Here is a 23,213-nt window from a genome sequence, read left to right as displayed (position 1 = left end):
GCTCACTGAGCCGGTGCTGGTGACATAAAATCAGGGTCCCCGACAAATAGGGGTCCCCTTGATTTTATGAAACCAGCACCAGACTCAAGGTCCGGCACTGGTTCCCAAAATACGGGGGACAAAGTGACTAGGGGTCCCCCGTATTTTAAGAACCAGCACCGGACACAACCAGCCAGCAGGCTAATGCCACAGCCGGGGGGAGACTTTTTATACAAGTCCCCCCGGCCAAAGCATTAACCCCCTGGCTGGTCAACATGGGCAGGGGTCCTGGGGAAGTGGGGACCCCCCCAATGAAGGGGTCCCCCCTCTCCAGGACTTACCAGCCCATGCTGATAGTCCGGGGCTGTCCTCCATGCCCCTGGGCTGTGGGCATGGAGCTGATGCTTTGTGTAAAAAAAAGAATGATAACTATTGTTTTACACTGGCGAACTATCAGTCCCAGCAAGCCTACCCCGCATGCTGGGACTTGGAGAACCACAAGTCCCAGCATGCGGGGCATTAAAGGGCCCGCTGGCACTTGTAGTTCTGCAGTGTAAAAAATAGTGCACAAAATCACACTGACACCCTGAAAAATAAAACTTTAATACACACAAAACACACTGATACTTACCTACCTTGAGCCCGTAGGTCGGTCCCTGGATCCTGGATTCTTCCTCCGGGGCTCCAGGGCAGAAGAGTCCGGTTCCGGGGCCTTGGTCCTGGTTCCGGGGCTGGTCCTGGGGTTCCGGGGCTCCTGGCGTGAAGAATCCGGGGTCCGGGATCCGTGGTAGTCCAGAGGGGTACCTAAGGAGGAAAATCCTACTCACCTGCTCCCCGGCGGCGACCTCCGGTGACAGCGCTGCTCCCGACTGGTACCCGGCTTCAAGGAGTTGGTCCGGCGCTGAGATGTTGCTCCCTCGACGTCTCTGAACAGAATGATTTCTCGGCCAATCAGGAGCCGAGAAACTCGGCTCCTGATTGGCCAGAAATCATTCTGAATATAGACGCCGACGGAGTAACATCTCAGCGCATCCAGAGCAGAGATGTTACTCCGTCGGCGTCTATATTCAGAATGATTTCTGGCCAATCAGGAGCCGAGTTTCTCGGCTCCTGATTGGCCGAGAAATCATTCTGTTCAGAGACGTCGAGGGAGCAACATCTCAGCGCCGGACCAACTCCTTGAAGCCGGGTAACAGTCGGGAGCAGCGCTGTCACCGGAGGTCGCCGCCGGGGAGCAGGTGAGTAGGATTTTCCTCCTTAGGTACCCCTCTGGACTACCACGGATCCCGGACCCCGGATTCTTCACGCCAGGAGCCCCGGAACCCCAGGACCAGCCCCGGAACCAGGACCAAGGCCCCGGAACCGGACTCTTCTGCCCTGGAGCCCCGGAGGAAGAATCCAGGATCCAGGGACCGACCTACGGGCTCAAGGTAGGTAAGTATCAGTGTGTTTTGTGTGTATTAAAGTTTTATTTTTCAGGGTGTCAGTGTGATTTTGTGCACTATTTTTTACACTGCAGAACTACAAGTGCCAGCGGGCCCTTTAATGCCCCGCATGCTGGGACTTGTGGTTCTCCAAGTCCCAGCATGCGGGGTAGGCTTGCTGGGACTGATAGTTCGCCAGTGTAAAACAATAGTTATCATTCTTTTTTTTTACACAAAGCATCAGCTCCATGCCCACAGCCCAGGGGCATGGAGGACAGCCCCGGACTATCAGCATGGGCTGGTAAGTCCTGGAGAGGGGGGACCCCTTCATTGGGGGGGTCCCCACTTCCCCAGGACCCCTGCCCATGCTGACCAGCCAGGGGGTTAATGCTTTGGCCGGGGGGACTTGTATAAAAAGTCTCCCCCCGGCTGTGGCATTAGCCTGCTGGCTGGTTGTGTCCGGTGCTGGTTCTTAAAATACGGGGGACCCCTAGTCACTTTGTCCCCCGTATTTTGGGAACCAGCGCCGGACCTTGAGTCTGGTGCTGGTTTCATAAAATCAAGGGGACCCCTATTTGTCGGGGACCCTGATTTTATGTCACCAGCACCGGCTCAGTGAGCCCGGGGCTGGTTACACTCGGGCGGGGGACCCCGCGCTCGTGTTTTTTTTTTACACCTTGCGCTGTCCTGCAAATGTGCGATTTTCACACATGAAAATCGCACATTTTCAGGACTAAAACCAGCGCACCACATCGCCGCAAATCGCCCCTATTCGCACTTTTCAGCCTCCAATGCGCATCACATTAAATATGCGCATTTAGGCTGAAAAATGCGATTTCTAAATAGGCGAATTGCGGCGATACAGGGTGCGAATTAAACATGCGCATTTAGCGCATATCATAGAATGTCACCCTTAATGTCTAAAAAGGTGGCGTGCCTTTAGCAAGTGTTTCTGTATTATACCAGGTTGTTAATCTCACTACTTTGCGGATGTTTTCTTTGGTGGAAGAAGGTAGTGTTAGTATATATGGGAGCCATATAGCAAATATTTTTGTTGAGCGCGACTCTGCGTCTAATGAACATTCTGTCCAGTCCATTTGATACAAAAACGTCAATCGGGGCATCATTAGGGAGATAGGTATGTTTTCCTTCTGTATCCACTGGGATAGTATTGTTTTCTTCGTAGCAGATGCTACGCGGGCCAGTAATAGTTTTGTTTCTTTGCTCATGGGTGGGGTTTGGGGTTCTATTTGATTCCAAAAAGCCCACTCTATAGTGGTCACAAAAGGTATATTTAAGCTCGTATTAATATAATCTTGAACTAATTTCCAGAGTGCTTGCACCACCGAGCAAGACCATAGACAATGTATTATGTCTGCATCTGGGCATCCACATTTAAAACATAGAGAGTCCTCTGAGGTCCCAGTGAGAAACCGTAGTCGGGGAGTGTAGTATGCCCTGTGACGTATTTTCATATTCATTTCAGCATATGAGGAAGAAACTAGATGTTTATTAAGTGAGTTGGTCATTTGAATAATCTTTTTTAGGGTCATGTTTGGGAATGAATCCTTCCACCTTGCTAACCCCGTCCCACATTTGGTATAGTCTATCTCTCGTCTTATATAAGAATATATCAAGGCTGTAGAATAAGATGAGTTAGGGCGAAGCCTTTCTCAATAGGTTGGAGACGGGTTAGTATACGTGTAACAAAACTGCGCATTTGGAAGTAGGGGAAAAAAGGGAAATTTATAGTAGGGTGTTTACTTTTTAGTTGTGACAGAGTTAGTGCAGTCGTGCCCTCCTCATTCAGAAATTGAAATATAGAACGCAGACCCTGGAGGTGCCAACTATAAATGACTTCATTAGCTTCTCCATTCTGGAAAGCTGGATTTTCTATCAATGGTTGGAATAGGGAATTATCTGGTTTAAGGCCATTGCGTCTACATATTTGGGTCCATGCTTTGAGTGGTGCCCGTATGAGTGGGTTGAGTCGTAGTTCTCTTAGCATGGTTGGGTTTGGAAAGTGCAATATCTTTAATAGATCATGATGGGGTAGTAAGGCTTGTTCAAGGTTCTTATTTACATAATTGTCTCTATTTCCTATCCAATCTATGGCATATCTATAATTAGCTGCTAGAGAATAATCTATAGGGCAGGGAAGGTTTATACCACCAAGTGAGGGTGATTGTTTAAGTTTGAACATTGCTATGCGTGGGCGTTTATTCGCCCATATGAACTTTGAAAGGGCTTTATTTATGGTATGTATATCTTTTTTTGATAATAAAAATGGGAGCATCTGTATTGGGTATAGTATGCGGGGGAATGCTACCATCTTGTATAGATGACATCTGCCTAAAAAGGATATGGGAAGGTGTTGCCATTTCGAAAAGCCCTCTAACATCTTGGCTATATGGTGGGAAAAGTTTAACGTGTACCATTCCGTTGTGTCGGCTGAGATTCGTATGCCTAAATATTTTATATATCTGTTTGCCCACTTGAATGGGAACGTGTTTCTCCATCCGTCCCTCGCTGCCGTTCCCACCGCCAAGGCCTCCGTTTTATCAAAGTTGATTAAAAATCCTGATATTAAGTTGAAATTTTTTAGTATTGTCAACATGGATGGGAAAGCCACTGCCGGCTCATGAAAGTATAGCAATAAGTCATCCGCAAAGGCGGAAACCTTAATATCATGGGGACCTATCTTGACGCCCTGCCAGGTTGTGTCCTGAATGAAAGCGCGAATCAGCGGGTCAAGGGCTAAGTTAAAGAGTAGGGGGGATAGTGGGCAGCCTTGGCGTGTTCCTCTATATAATTTAAACGTTTTTGTGTTTAGTCCGTTAATTGTTAGAAAGGCTTCCGGATTATCATAAAAAATATTAAAGATCTTAATAAAGTTTGTGCCAAACTGTTGTGTCTGTAGAACTCTTTGTATGTGTTTCCATGAAACCTGATCAAACGCCTTATCGGCATCACAACTGACTATTAGTGTTTTATGCTCTTTTGCTTGTTTTGAGCTGTATATTGCTGCCATTAGAGTGCGAATGTTATGGACCGAGGTCCTATTTCTAACAAACCCGTTTTGAGCTGGATGAAGTATGCGTTGTAGTATGGGTTGCAATCTACTAGCCAATAACTTCGTAAACAGTTTTAAGTCCTGGTTTAATAAAGAGATCGGTCGGTATGACTGTACACGTTTAGGGTCTTTTCCCGGCTTTGGGAAGACGACTATCCTGGTCTCGTTAAATTTGGTGGGGGCAGGGTTTCCTTGGAGCATCGAGTAAAAAAGTTTCACTAGATGTGGGGCCAATATAGGTGCTATAATACGATAGAACTCTGCTCCGAACCCGTCAGGGCCAGGGGACTTCCCTTTGTTTAAAGATTTAATTAAAGTCAGGAGTTCTAATTCATCAGTTGGCTTTAACAGTAATTCCCTTTCTTCTTCCGTTATGGTAGGTAAGTTAACAGATTCCAAGAACCGCTGACCCTCCAGTGGATGATCAGTAGGCGCCTCATATAATGCCTGATATTAATTTAGAAATTCTTGTGAAATGGTTTGGGTATCAGTGGCATCCGTATTAGGGCCGCAGCATAGTTGGGTGACTTGGGAGGGGGAGGAGTAAGACCTAATTAAGTTTGCTAACAATCTACCAGACTTATTGTTGTGTCTAAAGAATTTGTTTCTTTGTATGTCGTAAGAGTATTTAGCTTTTTTGGGTAATAGGTCATATTGGTGTTTAGCGGCAAGATAAGATTGTCGGTTTTCTGGTGAGTTGTTTGAAAGAAGTGTGTTATATGTGGTGGGCAGTCGTTGGCTTAAATCTTTTAGTTGAGTGTTTAAGTTTTTACGTTTCCTTGAGACATATTCCAGGATTTGGCCACGTATTACCGGCTTTGAAGCCGACCAGAATAGGTTGATGTCGTCAGCATGTTCGCTGTTGTCTTTCGCATAAGTACGGAACGAGTGTTCCAGATGCGTTCGGAAATCTGAGGAATTTTCTAGATAAGCTGGAAATCTCCAGTTATACGATTTTGGGATAGGTGTATTTAATCTTAATGTAAACCAAACTGGGGCGTGATCAGAGAGCTGTATGGGTTCTATCCGGGTCCTCTCTACTTTCTGAATAAGCGTGTCTGATCAGCCAGAAGTCTAGTCTGGATGAGGAACTGTGGGGATGTGAATAAAACGTGAACTCGCGAAAGTCAGGATGTTGGCACCTCCAGGGATCTGAGAGCTTCAGCGTGTCCTTTAAGAGCGATAGGGATGGAGGGGTAGGTATTCCCTGGGTGTTCGCATTAGTGTCTCTGTCCAGCTCTGTCAGTTGGACACAGTTAAAGTCTCCTCCCAATATAATCTCACCTTCCGCCCAGTCTTGTAATTTAGAGTATATACTGGAAAAGAAAGGTGCGTTATGACCATTTGGGGCATATATGTTAGCTATGGTGTAAACGGCATCTTGTATAGTTAGTTTTACAAAGAGATATCTGCCCTCTGGGTCCTTCATAGTGTCAATTATAGTGTAGGATAAAAATTTGCTAAATATTGTTAATACTCCCTTTTGTTTGGTTGCACTAGATGCTGCATGATAGTCTCCAATCCAGGAGTCCCTTAGTGTGTTAGGATAGGAGGCCCTCCAATGAGTCTCCTGAAGTAGTGTTATGTCTGGTTTTAATCTCTTAAAACGGGTCAAGATTTTTTTTCTTTTGATTGGTGTGTTCAAACCTTCTACGTTCCAGGTCACTAACTTGATCATTGTTTGTGCCTGGGTAGGGTTGGTTGTAGCTATGGACATTTATCCAATACCTAGCCTAGGCCAGCTTAACAAGATGTGTTTAACCTGGGGCCTTCCCTTGTCCGTCCCAGCAAGCGGACAGTTGGGAAATGTGTGCTCACTGAAGAAGTATGTAGGACATCGGGTATTTCATGGCAGTGATAAACCTTGTGTGTCGTTGACAATTAAATATATAATAACATTCCATAAACTTTTTATCATTTTTTGAACCCAATAAGGTCGACTCCTGGGGTATCGCCCCGCAAGGACGGTCCAAATAAATATGTTCCAGCACGTTGCCCAAGGAGACACCGCAGGAGCCAATCTAATAAAGAAATCGAACACAATTCGATTGGGTAAAAGGAAATGGGAGGGGGGGGGGGGCATGGAGTAGGGTGTAAAGGAGGTGTAGGACACCCCACGCCTCTATATAGAAAGGCATTTGGTAACCTCTATCTATTTGTCCCTCTAGACCTATAACAGCTATTGAAGTGGGTAACCATCTAGAATATACAACTGCACCATTTAAATGTTCAGAAAAACTTAGAACATAATATAAACCTAACCCATAAACCAATGTCCCCAACTTGAATGTTATTCTAAGTAAAGGCAATATTACCAGTATCCTTATGGAAAATCAGTCCGCATCATCCATTCCGGATGGGTGCACGGGGGTCATAGAGTCCACAAAGTTCTTTGCTGTCTGTGGGGATTCAAAGTAGTATGTTTTTCCGGAATGTAGTACTCTCAATTTCGCTGGGTAGATTAGTGCAAATTTAACCTCCATTTCAAACAGATGCTTGCAAAGTGGGGAGAATTCTCTTCTCCTTGCGGCAACCATGTATGAGAAGTCCTGAAAAAGCAATATCTTGGCACCCTGGTACTCCAGTGTATTGTGTTTTCTATATGCCTCCATTAGCCGTACTTTGTCTGCATAATTCAGAAGCTTCATGATGACCGGTCTGGGTCTGTTGGTGGTGGTTTGTTTGTCTGGACCGATGCGGTGGACACGCTCAACTATCAACGAACCGGAAGCAGCAACACAGCCCAATTCTCTCGGTAGCCACTGGGATACCAGGTTCATGAGGTCATGATGTTTAACCGACTCCGGTAGTCCTATAAGACGGACATTACTTCTCCTGCTCCTGTTCTCTAAATCTTCCAATTTGTCCTGTATGGACGTCATCATCTTTTCTTGTTCTGAGATGACATTTTTGGCTACTGTTAGGTCGTCTTCTAGGTCTTAAATTCTTTGTTCTGCTTCAGATAGGCGCTGTGTATGTTGATTTAATTGGGTGAGAGCGGAATCTAATGAGTCCTTTAAAGGGGCAAACTTTTGGTCCAATAGAGAGGATAGAATTTCGGGAATTTCATGTGTTGGTAAGGCTCTGGTGGGCTCTGTTGTAATTGTGGGTGATGCCTGGCTGGGTGATCTAGAATTATAGTTGCTGGCCGGTGATTGAGGATTTTCGACTGTTATTATATCCCGACCTTTGCCCCTGCTAGTCTGCGAGCCACGAGGGATTCGTGGCGGCTTGGCAACAAATTTTTCCATTATTGAAGGTGGTTTATAAGAGATAAAAGTGTGACTTTATTTATTTATTTTTCTTTCACTTTTCAGTTGTAGGATTTCCTTCCCCTCTCTATCCAGTAGATGGCGCTCCAAGGCAGACAGACTCACTCCAGAAGTACCTTACTAGTTTAGTGTGGACTGAAGTGTTAGGCACCAGTTTAATTTGGAGTTGAATTATATTGCAATATAAAGGGGTCTTCCCCCCTCTCCCCCTCCACTCACCACCTCAAGATTCCTGGAGTTGTGGTTCCCAGGTGTATGCAGGGCGAGTGTCAGCCAGGCACGGTCCAGCCAGTGACCAGGCTCCCTCAAGCCCTGCCTGCAGTAAGATGGCCGCCCAGCGTTGGTCTGTGCAGGGAGCCCCCTGTAGATCCGGCAGCCGGTGCGGTACTCCGTGGTTAGGAGAACGGGGCTGCAACCTGTGTCCTCAGGAAGGGTGAGTCGGGTCAGCGCTTTCGCGGCCGGCACGGATGAAGCGTGGTACTCTCCTCGTCGCTCTGGAGAGCCGCGGCGGGCCTCTGACGTACCCGAGTCCCCGGCTGTGTGGGGAGGCACAGGCCGCAACCTGCAAGGACGCGCGAAGCGTCCCCCGGCTCCGCGGGATGTCACCTCCGGGTCCCGGCTGCTAGTGGCGGTGGCCGGTCAGTCTGCGGGTGGCCTGGCGAGCGGTAGTGGTGCTTAGGGAGTGCTTTTGCTGGATGCCGTGCGGGAGCCTCTCCAGAGCACGTCCGTCTCCCCCGGCAGCCAAGCCACGCCCCCGAATTTCCTCTTTTTACATTCGATTATTTCTGTCTCATAGGTTTCAATCTCGTTCTTGTATTTGTCATATTGGTTTTGAAAATTGATCTAGTGTTTCATAGTTTGAGTTTTTCCCCCAAAACAATAAATTTCTTAAGTTGATTTAGAATGATTTCGTCATGTTTTACCAGAATTTGTATTAAATCTTGTGAACATTGTAGTAATGTTTTCTCCCATTCTACCTTCAGATCGTGTGAAAACAGAATGGTGTACCAGTGCAGGCTTGAGAAAAAACTAATAATACTAGAACAGTATCTTTTACAATTTAAATTTTAATTCATTAGCTGTAGTTTAAATTATGGAATTCCATATATAAAAAGTTTAAGAAATTTATGGACATACAATAATCATCATCACTGTATAATTCATCAGTTGTATGGGGCATATTACCAAACTGACATCAAAAGGTCAATGGTCTCCAGTTTAACAGCAGGTGAAAAAGTCCCTTTTTGTACTCTTTGTACACTTCAGACTGTTTTTCAAACTCAGAGTCTAACCTCATTGTTAAATTCGCTGACGATACTACAGTGGTCGGTTTGATTAGTGGGGGTAAGGAAGAAAGCTATAGGTCAGAGGTGCAGCATTTGATTGAGTGGGGCGAGGCTAACAACCTACTCCTGAATAGTAAAAAGACTAAAGAGGTGGTTGTTGATTTTAGAAGATCCAGAAGTTCAATCACCAGTCCTTTGGTCTTAAATGGTGAGGAGGTGGAAAGGGTTACAGACACTAAATTTTTGGGTATTACATTTTCGGAAGATCTGTCCTGGTCCAAACATACCGCATTGGCAGTTGGGAAGGCTCAGCAATGCCTTTTTTTTCTGAGAAGATTACGAGCAGCTGGTCTATCTAGGCCCATGCTCGTGAATTTCTACAGCTGTGTAATTGAAAGTCTGTTGACTTATGCCATTGCGGTATGGTATGGAAATTCCAGGAGCTCTGATCGAAGATCTTTAGACAGGATTGTCAAGGCTGCTGAAAAAGTTATTGGCCAACCCCTACCTAGGATGGCAGAAATCTTTTTAAAGAGAGGGAAAGCGAAGGCTATAAAAATTATCTCAGACTCTAGTCACCCATGCTATTCTCTTTTCTCTTTGTTGCCTTCTGGGAAACGTTATAGGTGCTTGAGCTGCCGTACGAGTCGGTTGCGGAATAGTTTTTTTCCCATCTGTTGTTTTATGTTTGAATTGTAGTATGTGATGTGATGAGTATTTTTCCTTATCTCTCTTCTCTTTTCATTTTGAATTTCACTTATGCATTTTTTAATGTTGTAAGTGACAATAAATTATTATTATTATTATTATTATTAGGTGGCCAATTTGTCCCAAAGAACAGAGTCCATAGGATCCTCTGATGGGGTGAATGGTAAACCTGGATGACTATTGCAAGTCTGGCGCTGCCTAAGATTGTCCTCCGGATGAGTTGTTTTTGTATGGAGATGAATGATTGTATTGTCCGTATTCTTGGATCGCCCACACTGAAGGTAGAATTGAGTGTCCAAATGTTAAAAGCTTAACGCGTTTCACTGGGATTGGTCTCCCAGCTTCTGCTCCTGAGCTTCGCTGCGTTATGCAAAGCCGTTCTCCCCCCTCTGACGGTGCCGGGCAGGGGGAAAGCCGCTCAATGTGTATGTACCGAGCGGCGTTCCCCCCCCTGCAATGATAGCGATCATCGCTGTCCATAATCTCCCAGTGTGTATGGACCTTTAGTCAGCAGCTCTAGAGGAGGGGGGGCTGGATGAGGAAGAACATCAGCCAGGACAGTTTCTGCTGGGCTTACATTTAACAACCCTCAGGTAGCTCCCACAATTTCTGGGGGGGGGGGAGGAAATCAAGCCTGCAAGGTTTAGGGGAGACTACTCTCAGATAATCCCTGTGCAGGCAACAAGGGTATCCTCACATCAATGCTCACGTTTAATGTAGATCTGCTCATCAAAATAATATTTTTCTGGTATTTACAAAGTATACATTTATTCATAAAACATTTCCCACACTGTAAGCATGGAAAAGGTGTCTCTGATGTCTAACAAGATGTGATTTATGGCTAAAACATTTCCCACATTCAGCATGAAAATGGTTTCTCACCTGTATGTAGTCTCTCATGTCTAGCATGATGTGATTTATGAGTAAACGATTTCCCACATTCAGAACATGAAAATGGTTTCTCACCTGTATGTACCCTCTCATGTGTAACAAGATTAGATTTTGTTGTAAAACATTTCCCACACTCAAAACATGAAAATGGTTTCTCACCTGTATGTAGTCTCTCATGTCTAGCATGATGTGATTTATCAGTAAACGATTTCCCACATTCAGAACAAGAAAATGGTTTCTCACCTGTATGTACCCTCTCATGTGTAACAAGATTAGATTTTGTTGTAAAACATTTCCCACACTCAAAACATGAAAATGGTTTCTCACCTGTATGTAACCTCTAATGTATAACAAGACTGGAATTATTGCTACAACATTTCCCACACTCAGAACATGAAAATGGTTTCTCACCTGTATGTATCCTCTCATGTATAACAAGACTGTATTTATCCCTATAACATTTCCCACATTCAGAGCATGAAAATGGTTTATCACCTGTATGTACCCTCTTATGTATAACAAGACTGGATTTATCGCTACAACATTTCCCACACTCAGAACATGAAAATGATTTATCACCTGTATGTAGTCTTTCATGTCTAACAAGATGTGATTTATGAGTAAACGATTTCCCACATTCAGAACATGAAAATGGTTTCTCACCTGTATGTACCCTCTCATGTGTAACAAGATTAGATTTTTTTGTAAAACATTTCCCACATTCAGAACATGAAAATGGTTTCTCACCTGTATGTACGCGCTCATGTAGAACAAGACTGGATTTATCGCTATAACATTTCCCACACTCAGAACATGAAAATGGTTTCTCACCTGTATGTACCCTCTCATGTGTAACAAGATTAGATTTTTTTGTAAAACATTTCCCACATTCAGAACATGAAAATGGTTTCTCCCCTGTGTGAGGTCTCTGATGTAAAACAAAATCTGACTGACTTTTAAAACTCTCACCAAACTCAGAACTGGATGATATTGTATCTATATGACCTGTACTGGGTGTAGTAAGGTCTGAATGATCAGGAGAAGGTTCCTCATGACTAGAGGGACCAGATGAACTATCTGCACTGTGAAATGTTGGGTGTGTATTGGGGATAATGGGGTTTTCCTCTGGAGAATCTTGTCTGATGTTCTTATCTTCTAGTATATAATCTGGAGACACAATGAGATCTCCCTCCGAGGTATTCCTGCTTGTGCGGCCATCTACAGGAAACAGATGAATGACGACAGACAGAATTGTTTACATTGAGAAGGAAATGTTCAGTTTAAGTGATAAAACTTCCATGAACATGTCTAATGCTGCGCACACACTGGCCCAGAGTGCCCGCCCTGACGAATAGTCCCAAACCCCCGATCCCCTCGCATGTGCCTGATGCTGGAGAGATCATTGAAAAGATATCTCCAGGGCTCAGGGTGGCTGATCTCATATGACATCAGCCACCCGCCCCCAGCACCGAGCGTCACGCTGGAATTTACATGGGAATGCCCATAAAATGCTGGGCGTTCCCATGGCCCATCACCGCCAATGCCCCCAACCGAATGGAGTACAAATTGGGCCCTATGTGTACAGGCGATCTGTCAATCTGCTATCCGCCCTTATAACCCACTGCAGGAACCGGCGGTGATTGGCAGCTGAAATGGGTGGGAGTATGTAAGCGTGCCCACCCAGTTGTGACGTCACAAGGGATCAGGCAGGAGGAGAGGGGAACTTGTAGGGGAGGCCCGCCGATACTGGTAAAGAAAAAAGAGACCTTACCCCCCCCCCATCCCCTTTCACCCCCCCCCCCCCCAGCACCTCATCTTCCCACATCACCTTGCCCCCAGTCACATCCCCTTTCCACTCCTACCCTTTCCTACTTTTTGCTCTCTCCCAGTCCCCTTCTCTCTCTCCTCCACCCCATCTGCCCCCCACCAATTTCTCTGTCCTATCTCCTTATCTCTGCCCCTAGTCTCTCGCTCTCTCTCATTACCTCCTTTTCCAGACGCGGCTATACTGTACGATACTATAATACACTATTGCCACTTTGGATTGAAAGTAACATTCATCTATTCTATCAATATAAAATAATTGGCCTCTGGCTACTGAGCCGCGTATATGCACCTCACAGGATCAGCACTACTGATGGTGGTACGGGTCTGTTCTGTCAGCATACACACGGTGGGATATGAATGCAAAAACGAGAGTTATGGTAGACCTACCTTAGGTTAACTCTTTTCTTCGAGGTCCATGGTAACCACAGGGTGACATCGGGGGATGTCTCAAAGCCGTATTTAAGGGAGAGAATTTGCCGGAGGTGTCAGAAGAACCCGACGACCAAAGGAAGCATCCTGGGAGGTGAACGTGTCAAATGCATAGAACTTAACAAGCGTATGGACAGACGACCACGTTGCAGCCTTGCATAGTTGTTCGGCAGATGCTACGCGGCGTGCTGCCCATGATGGACCTACCGCCCTGGTGGAATGAGCTTTGATTGACAAAGGTATGGGAAGATTAGCCAGTTGGTAGGCCTGTTGAATTGCCATTCGAATCCAGCGGGCAAGTGTTTGTTTGTGCGCGGGCCAGCCCTTCTTGTGGAATCACAAAGAGAATCTGATTTTCTAATGGCCGCGGTACGGTCCCGATAAATGGTCAGAGCCCTGACCACATCTAACAAACGTTCATCTGAAGAAAGATCCTCAGAATTGAACGCTGGAACTACTATTTCCTGATTGATGTGGAATTTGGAGATTACTTTAGGGAGATGAGAAGGTCTGGTCTGTAACACCGCCCTATCCCAATGGTAAATGAGAAACAGGGGTTTGCAGGAGAGAGCTCACAAATCCGACACCTGTCTGGCTGATGCCATAGCCAATAGAAATACTGTTTTAGCTGTGAGCCATTTATATTCCACTGATTGCATTGGTTCAAAAGGATAATTAGCCAGAGCCTGCAACACCAGAGACAGGTCCCATGGTGTTGTAGGAGGAACGTGGTTGGATACGTAGAACTCCTTGAATGAATGTACGTATATCTGGAAGAGATGCTATTTTTCTCTGGAACCAAACTGACAACGAATCTAATCCCCTTTGAAGAAAGGATAGAATTCTAACAATCTTAAAAACTTTAGGGTCATACTTGCGGGATACACACCAGGAAAAATAAGTGTGCCAGACCCGGTAATAAATCCTAGCGGATGCCGGTTTACGCGCCTGAATCACAGTCTCGATAACCTTGGCAGAAAAACATTTGTTTTTTAGTAAGGCAGCCCCACGCGCCATGCCGATATAGACAGGACTTAGGACTACAATATATTCAGTAAAATCCTTTATTAGTTTATTTTAAAATTTTATGAATAGACGTCATCACTCAATATTGATTTGCTAGAAAATTTTTATTAAATTATATGTAACCTTTTGGTTATTGTCCTTGTATCAAGGATCAGCGTGGCGAAGTATAAAATAAAGTAGTAGGGATAGAAAAGAAGAATAAAGTGTAAAACATGTCTATGTTGTATCATCCTGAACTACTGGGAGTAAAGGCGCAGACAGGGCCCTAGCTGGCTGCGTTGTATTAGGCAGTTTTTGCTTGGCTACTGTGGTCTGTGCTAAGGGCTGAACCGTGGTCGATAAGGTATCAACCCATGAAGGAGCGGGTTGTACCACAGGTGGTGTAAATATGGGAGGAGGAAGGCGATCCACTAGGGTGCCCAACAACTGTTGTATTGCCCTGGGAGGCTCCTGAGTAGCCACCATGACAGAAGACTGGCCAGGGGGGATATAGCAATTAACACACGGCCCCTCCTGAATGACGTCCTGCTCAGACAGGCCTGCAGAACAAGCCCTGCATGACAGGAGCTTGGGAGTCTGTCTGAGTGCGCCCCCGTTTGGACATAGTGAGATAACCCAAATAGTGGGGGGAGTATATAATAGGTATAGCCCTGAGGGGGAACCTAGAGTGATACACAAACATATGTGACCAGAGAGGATAAAACCTCTGAATCTTCCTCAGAAGATATAAGAGAACACAGGGACAGCAACTAGTTACTGACAGATAGGAAAGAATAGACTGGCACTAAGTCACAGACACAATCACTACCAAAGTAGCTGGCTAAAGCAAAGTTCTGCTGCTGCACCCCAATCATCCACTGTACCCTATGGGGTAAGTGGGATGTAGGTGTCTGTGAAAGCGCTACAGTGTGTGGACGGTTTCACAGGGGAGACTGTACCCGCGCTCTAGGAAGGTCTCTCAGAGAGAGCCTTACCTGCTCCTGCGCTCCGGCCACACCGTCTAGGACGAGAAGTGTCCGGCGGTGCTAGGCTCTGGATCTCTCCCCCACCGAGTACCCCTCTTGACCGTGGGGGAGTTCAGGCACCGTCAGGAGTGACGGCAGAGGCAGCCCAGCCTCATCAATGTGGCTTAGTGTGAAAATAAGAATAAAAAATAAAGATAAAAGCGTCTTTGGGATAACTTATATGAGGTAATCCCAGCTGAATTTGACGGTGCTCCAGCTTCCTGCTGGCACCAAAAAAAACAACTGAGGATGGAGGCGGGGTTATAGGGGAGAGGGACCAGGCATCCTGGGAAACTTTCAAAGCTTCGCTGATTGGTGCCACGGTCCTCTGGATCCGCCTACAACCCCGATGTCACCCTGTGGGAACCATGGAACCCGAGGAAAAAATGCAATAACAGTAACCACCTGCAGAAGATTATATCTGTGGCAATTATTATTATAGTGGGAAATATGTACACCTAATATGTTTTTATAATTTACTTTTTAATACTAATCTATACTTCTGTTATAGCGCTCTCTTACTTGTTATTTTATTTGTGTCTAATTAAGTTATACAGAATACCTATTGGGAGCTGCAATAGACTTAAGTGGTCTTGTAATGATCTTGTTAGAAAGCATTCATTTTGATTGATTAATATATTTTTAATGTAAAGTATTAGCACTTGATTGTTCCGATTATCCTTTTCCACCAGAGAGTGTGGGGAGGAGACTGGTCAGATCTCTGGGCTGGTAACACACAGTGACATGATGTGAGGGGAGAGCAGGAGTATAATAGGGGCTGATGGCTCTTGATGTATGAGATACACCAGAGAGTGTGGGGAGGAGACTGGTCAGATCTCTGGGCTGGTAACACACAGTGACATGATGTGAGGGGAGAGCAGGAGTATAATAGGGGCTGATGGCTCTTGATGTATGAGATACACCAGAGAGTGTGGGGAGGAGACTGGTCAGATCTCTGGGCTGGTAACACACAGTGACATGATGTGAGGGGGAGAGCAGGAATATAATAGGGGCTGATGGATCCTGATGTATGACATACACCAGAGAGTGTGGGGAGGAGAATGGTCAGATCTCTGGGCTGGTAACACATAGTGACTTAATGTGAGGGGGGAGAGCAGGAGTATAATAGGGGCTGATGGTTCCTGATGTATGAGATACACCAGAGAGTGTGGGGAGGAGACTGGTCAGATCTCTGTGCTGGTAACACACAGGGACATGATGTGAGGGGAGAGCAGGAATATAATAGGGGCTGATGGCTCCTGATTTCTGAGATAGCTGTATTAACAGAACAAGGAATATACTATATGCAATAAGTGATTATTCCTCACCTGTGCTGGGATCTGTAGGGATTTCCTCCTTCTTACACTGCTGATCATCCCTCATATATGTTTCTTCTGTCTCTGTATCTTCTTTCTTATCAGACACATAAGACTCTTCTCTTATCTTCATATCCGTCACATACGTCTCTTCTTCCTCTGTATCTTCTGCCTTAATGTCAGTCACATACATCTCTTCTTCCTCTGAGTCTTCTGCCTTAATGTCAGTCACATCTGTCTCTTCTCCCTTTATTTCTTCAACCTTAATATCAGACATATCATCACATTGAACCTACAAATAAATATCCCATAAATAATGTCTGACAGTATTGAGCTTACACAGTAGATTATTGATGTATAATACACACACACACACACCTGTTGCAATTCATATAGCGACAGACTTTGGTATATTGGGGAGACCCTTATTCCCACCTACCTGATCCTCCTGTGGGGTCCTGTGCGTCTCCTCTGTACAATGCTGGGAATACAGAGGACGGGGACATCTCTCTGGGGTATCTCTGTTACTGGATCCATCTATAGGAGACACACAGTGACTGAATTTACTGTACATGTGGATTAGCAGATGATGTGTATATAGGGGCCCCCATTCCTGCTCTCCCCTGTACAATAACAAAGTGTCCTCTTACCCAGTGATGTGAGGAGCCGGTGATTCTCCATCATAACATTACTGCACAGACCCTTGTGTTCCTCTGTATACTCCTCCTCCTACATAGAGAGATAGACAGTGACATCCTGACACCTTCTAGGAAACCAACACACAGAGTGATACAGTCATCACCCAGACACATCCCCCCGTGTTACTGTATAACGTCCCATTCCCAGTGGTCACCTCTCCGGTCACATCCCCCGGTGTTACTATATAATGTCCCATTCCCAGCAATCACTTCTCCGGTCACATCCCCTGGTGTTACTGTACAATGTCCCATTCCCAGCAGTCACCTCTACGGTCACATCCCCCAATGTTACTGTATAAAACCCCCTTCCCAGCAGTCACCTCTGCAGTCTCCTCCCTCTGTGTTACTGTATAATGTCCCATTCCCAGCAGTCACCTCTCCGGTCACATCCCCCGGTGTTACTGTATAATGCCCCATTCCCAGCAGTCACATCACCCGGTGTTACTGTATAATGTCCCCTTCCCAGCAGTCACCTCTCCGATCACATCCCCCGGTGTTACTGTATGATGCCCCATTCCCAGCAGTCACCTCTCCGGTCACATCCCCCGGTGTTACTGTATAATGCCCCATTCCCAGCAGTCACCTCTCCGGTCACATCCCCCGGTGTTACTGTATAATGCCCCATTCCCAGCAGTCACCTCTCCGGTCACATTCCCGGTGTTACTGTATAATGTCCCATTCCCAGCAGTCACCTCTCCGGTCACCTCCCCCGATGTTACTGTATAATGTCCCATTCCCAGCAGTCACATCCCCCAGTGTTACTGTATAATACCCCATTCCCAGCACTCACCTCTCCGGTCACCTCCCCTGATGTTACTGTATAATGCCCCATTCCCAGCAGTCACATCCCCCAGTGTTACTGTATAATGCCCCATTCCCAGCAGTCACCTCTCCGGTCAGCAGCTGGATGATCTTGTCGGTGAGTTCCAGGATCTTCTGCTCCTTGTCTCTCCCATGTGTCAGTGAGTGAGGTGGAGGCACTGGGATGGGGCTCTGGGTCCTGCTCAGTTCTCCTGACACACAGGGATGGCAACTCGGTGTCTCATGGTCACTGGATGTCTTCTTCACTACTACGTAACCCTGTGTATTGGAAAATACACGATCACTGCATACACTCCCAGTACCCTCTCTTATTGCTATGTGATGTCACCTCTAAGATCCACTAGTCAGGTCACTGTAGTATTAATAGATCAGTGATATCAGTGACACTCTCAGATCCCCGCACCTCCATAGTGATGTCCCTGTATTATTACTATAGATATATGTGATGTCACAGTGACGCTCATAGATCCCCTCACCTCCCCAGTCATGTCCCTGTATTATTACTATAGATATAAGTGATGCCACCGTGACACTCCCAGTTCCCCTCACCACCCCAGTCACATCCCTGTATTATTACTATAGATAAATGTGATGTCACAGTGACGCTCCCAGATCCCCTCACCTCCCCAGTAACGTCCCTGTATTATTACTATAGATATAAGTGATGTCACAGCGACGCTCCCAGATCCCCTCACCTCCCCGGTCACGTCCCTGTATTATTCCTGTAGATATAAGTGATATCACAGCGACGCTCCCAGATCCCCTCACCTCCCCAGTCACGTCCCTGTATTATTACTATAGATATAAGTGACGTCACAGTGACGCTCCCAGATCCCCTCACCTCCCCAATCACGTCCCTGTATTATTACTATAGATATACGTGATGTCACAGTGACGCTCCCAGATCCCCTCACCTCCCCAATCACGTCCCTGTATTATTACTATAGATATACGTGATGTCACAGTGACACTCCCAGATCCCCTCACCTCCCCAGTCACGTCCCTGTATTATTACTATAGATATAAGTGATGTCACAGTGATGCTCCCAGATCCCCTCACCTCCACAGTCACGTCCCTGTATTATTACTATAGATAAATGTGATGTCACAGTGACGCTCCCAGATCCCCTCACCTCCCCAGTCACATCCCTGTATTATTACTATAGATACAAGTGATGTCTCAGTAGCACTCCCAGATCCCCTCACCTCCCCAGTCATGTCCCTGTATTATTACTATAGATATAAGTGACGTCACAGTGACGCTCCCAGATCCCCTCACCTCCCCAGTCACGTCCCTGTATTATTACTATAGATATAAGTGACGTCACAGTGACGCTCCCAGATCCCCTCACCTCCCCAGTCACGTCCCTGTATTATTACTATAGATATACGTGATGTCACAGTGACGCTCCCAGATCCCCTCACCTCCCCAGTCACGTCCCTGTATTATTACTATAGCTATATGTGATGTCACAGTGACGCTCCCAGATCCCCTCACCTCCCCAGTCACGTCCCTGTATTATTACTATAGATATAAGTGATGTCACAGTGATGCTCCCAGATCCCCTCACCTCCACAGTCACGTCCCTGTATTATTACTATAGATATAAGTGATGTCACAGTGACGCTCCCAGATCCCCTCACCTCCCCAGTCACGTCCCTGTATTATTACTATAGATATAAGTGATGTCACAGTGACGCTCCCAGATCCCCTCACCTCACCAGTCACGTCCCTGTATTATTACTATAGATATGTGATGTCACAGTGACACTCCCAGATCCCCTCACCTCACCAGTCACGTCCCTGTATTATTACTATATATATGTGATGTCACAGTGACACTCCCAGATCCCCTCACCTCACCAGTCACGTCCCTGTATTATTACTATATATATATAAGTGATGTCACAGTGACACTCCCAGATCCCCTCACCTCCCCAGTCACGTCCCTGTATTATTACTATAGATATAAGTGATGTCACAGTGACATCTCCCAGATCCCCTCACCTCCCCAGTCATGTCCCTGTATTATTACTATAGATATAAGTGACGTCACAGTGACGCTCCCAGATCCCCTCACCTCCCCAGTCACGTCCCTGTATCTTTACTATAGATATAAGTGACGTCACAGTGACGCTCCCAGATCCCCTCACCTCCCCAGTCACGTCCTTGTATTATTACTATAGATATAAGTGACGTCACAGTGACGCTCCCAGATCCCCTCACCTCCCCAGTCAAGTCCCTGTATTATTACTATAGATGTAAGTGATGTCAGAGTGACACTCCCATATTCCCTCACCTCCTCAGTCACGTCCCTGTATTATTACTATAGATATATGTGATGTCACAGTGACACTCCCAGATCCCCTCACCTCACCAGTCACGTCCCTGTATTATTACTATATATATATAAGTGATGTCACAGTGACACTCCCAGATCCCCTCACCTCCCCAGTCACGTCCCTGTATTATTACTATAGATATAAGTGATGTCACAGTGACACTCCCAGATCCCCTCACCTCCCCAGTCACATCCCTGTATTATTACTATAGATATAAGTGATGTCACAGTGACACTCCCAGATCCCCTCACCTCCCCAGTCACGTCCTTGTGTTATTACTATAGATATACATGATGTCACAGTGACGCTCCCAGATCCCCTCACCTCCCCAGTCATGTCCCTGTATTATTACTATAGATATAAGTGATATCACAGTGACGCTCCCAGATCCCCTCACCTCCCCAGTCACGTCCTTGTATTATTACTATAGATATAAGTGACGTCACAGTGACGCTCCCAGATCCCCTCACCTCCCCAGTCACATCCCTGTATTATTACTATAGATATAAGTGATGTCACAGTGACACTCCCAGATCCCCTCACCTCCCCAGTCATGTCCCTGTATTATTACTATAGATATAAGTGATGTCACAGTGACACTCCCAGACCCCCTCACCTCCCCAGTCACGTCCCTGTATTATTACTATAGCTATATATGATGTCACAGTGACACTCCCAGATCCCCTCACCTCCCCAGTCACGTCCCTGTATTATTACTATAGATATAAGTGATGTCACAGTGACATCTCCCAGATCCCCTCACCTCCCCAGTCACATCCCTGTATTATTACGATAGATATATGTGATGTCACAGTGACACTCCCAGATCCCCTCACCTCCCCAGTCACAACCCTGTATTATTACTATAGATATATGTGATGTCACAGTGACGCTACCAAATCCCCTCACCTCCCCAGTCAGCAGGTAGATGATCTCCAGGGTGATATTTAGAATCCTCTCAGTCATGTGACTCTGGTCCTTGTCCATCCTCGGGGAATCAGTGACGGGTCTCATCCTCATGTGACGTCTAGTAAACACTCCGTTTCCTCACCGCTCGGTTGTCTAGGTGTAAATATAATTACAGTAAACACCACACAGTACACATGTAACATATTAGGTAAAGGTGCCCATACACTAGTCCGATTTGGGCCAATTTCACCCGATCCCGATGGAACGGGCTGAGAAATCTTATGTGTTTGACGTCCGCCTTGGGTTGGATTCACATCGGACCTGAGCAGAAGGTCAGACCTGCTGCCCACCCACCGACTCAGCCCTCATCCCAGTGGCGGGGAATGGGGTCACATGGGATACATCGCATGTGAAAGGACAGTATGTGATGCATCGCATGCAGGTCCCAGGGGGCTCGGAGAGGGTCGCATGGCCATACACTGCTGCGATACATCCCAGTAGTGTATGGCCACCATAAGAGAAATCCACACAGAGGCACAACAGCAGCTGCCTCTAATGTTTCCGCACATATATACATCATACAGAGAACAATGGGCACATGTACAGTATAAGCGCTATAGAATAGCACAATGTCCATTGTAGTACATGGTTATCTCAAAATAATGGTAATGGGGCACCAAAGGCTGCTCGCCCTGTATAATCATCATACTACTACTACTACTAAGAAGATATCAGTGACTAAAAACCCTGAAAAAATTTATATCTAATTAAAGTTCTGTAACAGGACAACAAAAGCTGCTCCCTGATAATAATAATAACAATAAAATACAAAACAGAGGCTGCTCAACTATAAAATAATACCACCACACCAGAGGCTGCTCCCTCTGTATACTATTTGTAACATTACACAACAGGCTGCTCCCCCTGTATAACATTTGTAACAGCACACCACAGGCCGCTCCCCCCTGTATAAAAAGGACACCACAGGCCGCTCCCCCCTGTATAACAGGATGCCGCAGGCCGCTCCCCCCTGTATACCAGGACGCCACAGACCGCCCCCCCCCCTTTATAACAGAACACCATAGGCCTCTCCCCTTGTATTACAGGATACCATAGGCTGCTCCCCCTGTATAACAGGACACCATGGGCTGTCATACCTCCCAACTTCTGGCCGGAGGAAATAGGGACACTCGTGCGGCGAAGCCGCGCGAGCGCCCGAAAAGGGGGCGGGGCGTATGCAAATGAGGGCGTGGCTTATGCTAATTAGCCGCGACCTCATTTTCATACGAGAATAGACGCTGAGCGCATGCGCACAGCGTCTATTCTACTAGCTTGGGGGGTCTCCCAACTGCCACCCCCCGCAGCGGGACAATGGCTGCCGCGGGTGGGACGTCGGGACAGGACCCGAAAATCGGGACTGTCCCGACGGAATCGTGACAGTTGGGAGGTATGGGCTGTTGCCCCTGTATTACAAGATACCACAGGCTGATGCTCCTGTATTACAGGATACCACAGGCTGTTGCCCCTGTATTACAGGACACCACAGGCTGCTCCCCCTGTACTACAGGACATCACAGGCTGCTCCCCCTGTATTACAGGACACCATTGGTTGCTCCCCCTGTATAACAGGACACCACAGGCCGCTCCACCTGTATAACAGGACACCACATGCTGCTCCCCCCTGTATAACAGGACACCACAGGCTGCTCCCCCTGTATAATAACACCAGGGCAGCACAATACCATCACCTGCTGACAGATACAGCAATGTCTTCTCTCGGTCCCCCGTAACCTAATCACCGTGGCTGCTGGAAGTGAGAGGCCTCAGGAAAGATCAGCAGCGCTGCGGCTGCCCCCCAGCAAAAAGCCGAGATGCTGCTAGTGTGCTACACTGAACGCGGGGATTGGTCTTCAGTAAAATGGCCGCCGCTCCCTCACACAGGGGACATTCTTTATGGTGCCTTACTATGCGTCGTATTTACAGCACGGAATCTATCCTCTACCGGTGACCGCCCCTCACAGAACTCTCTCTATACATTCCCTCAATGCAATTACTGCTTCTACCAGTCCGGCAGCGATGTCTCATAGTGTGTCCTCATACAGCGACAGCCATTTTGTTGTGGTTTGTACCCAGCTCCCAGACTCCCCCGCGGCTGTAGCGATCATGTATTTCCTGTGTGGGGCAGAGTGGGAGGAGCTGTGTTACC

General features: G+C 46.5%; 1 protein-coding gene across 1 annotated transcript in view; it reads right to left on the bottom strand.

Moving 5' to 3' along the window:
* Positions 1–23,123, bottom strand: part of LOC146009551 (uncharacterized) — a 115,343-nt gene extending 92,220 nt beyond the window's left edge. Inside the window, 7 exon segments of the mRNA XM_083149996.1 lie at positions 11,381–11,851; positions 16,248–16,527; positions 16,675–16,772; positions 16,886–16,964; positions 17,822–18,013; positions 21,008–21,160; positions 22,756–23,123. Coding sequence (XP_083006122.1) covers positions 11,381–11,851; positions 16,248–16,527; positions 16,675–16,772; positions 16,886–16,964; positions 17,822–18,013; positions 21,008–21,118 — 1,231 coding nt within the window. The 5' untranslated portion in view covers positions 21,119–21,160; positions 22,756–23,123.
* Between the last annotated feature and the right edge of the window lie 90 nt (positions 23,124–23,213).

This window comes from Crinia signifera, chromosome 6, assembly GCF_055691185.1.
Source record: "Crinia signifera chromosome 6, ASM5569118v1, whole genome shotgun sequence".
Lineage (NCBI taxonomy): Eukaryota > Metazoa > Chordata > Amphibia > Anura > Myobatrachidae > Crinia > Crinia signifera.
The sequence above is the reverse complement of the archived record's forward strand: the minus strand, read 5'-3'. Positions and strand labels throughout refer to the sequence as shown.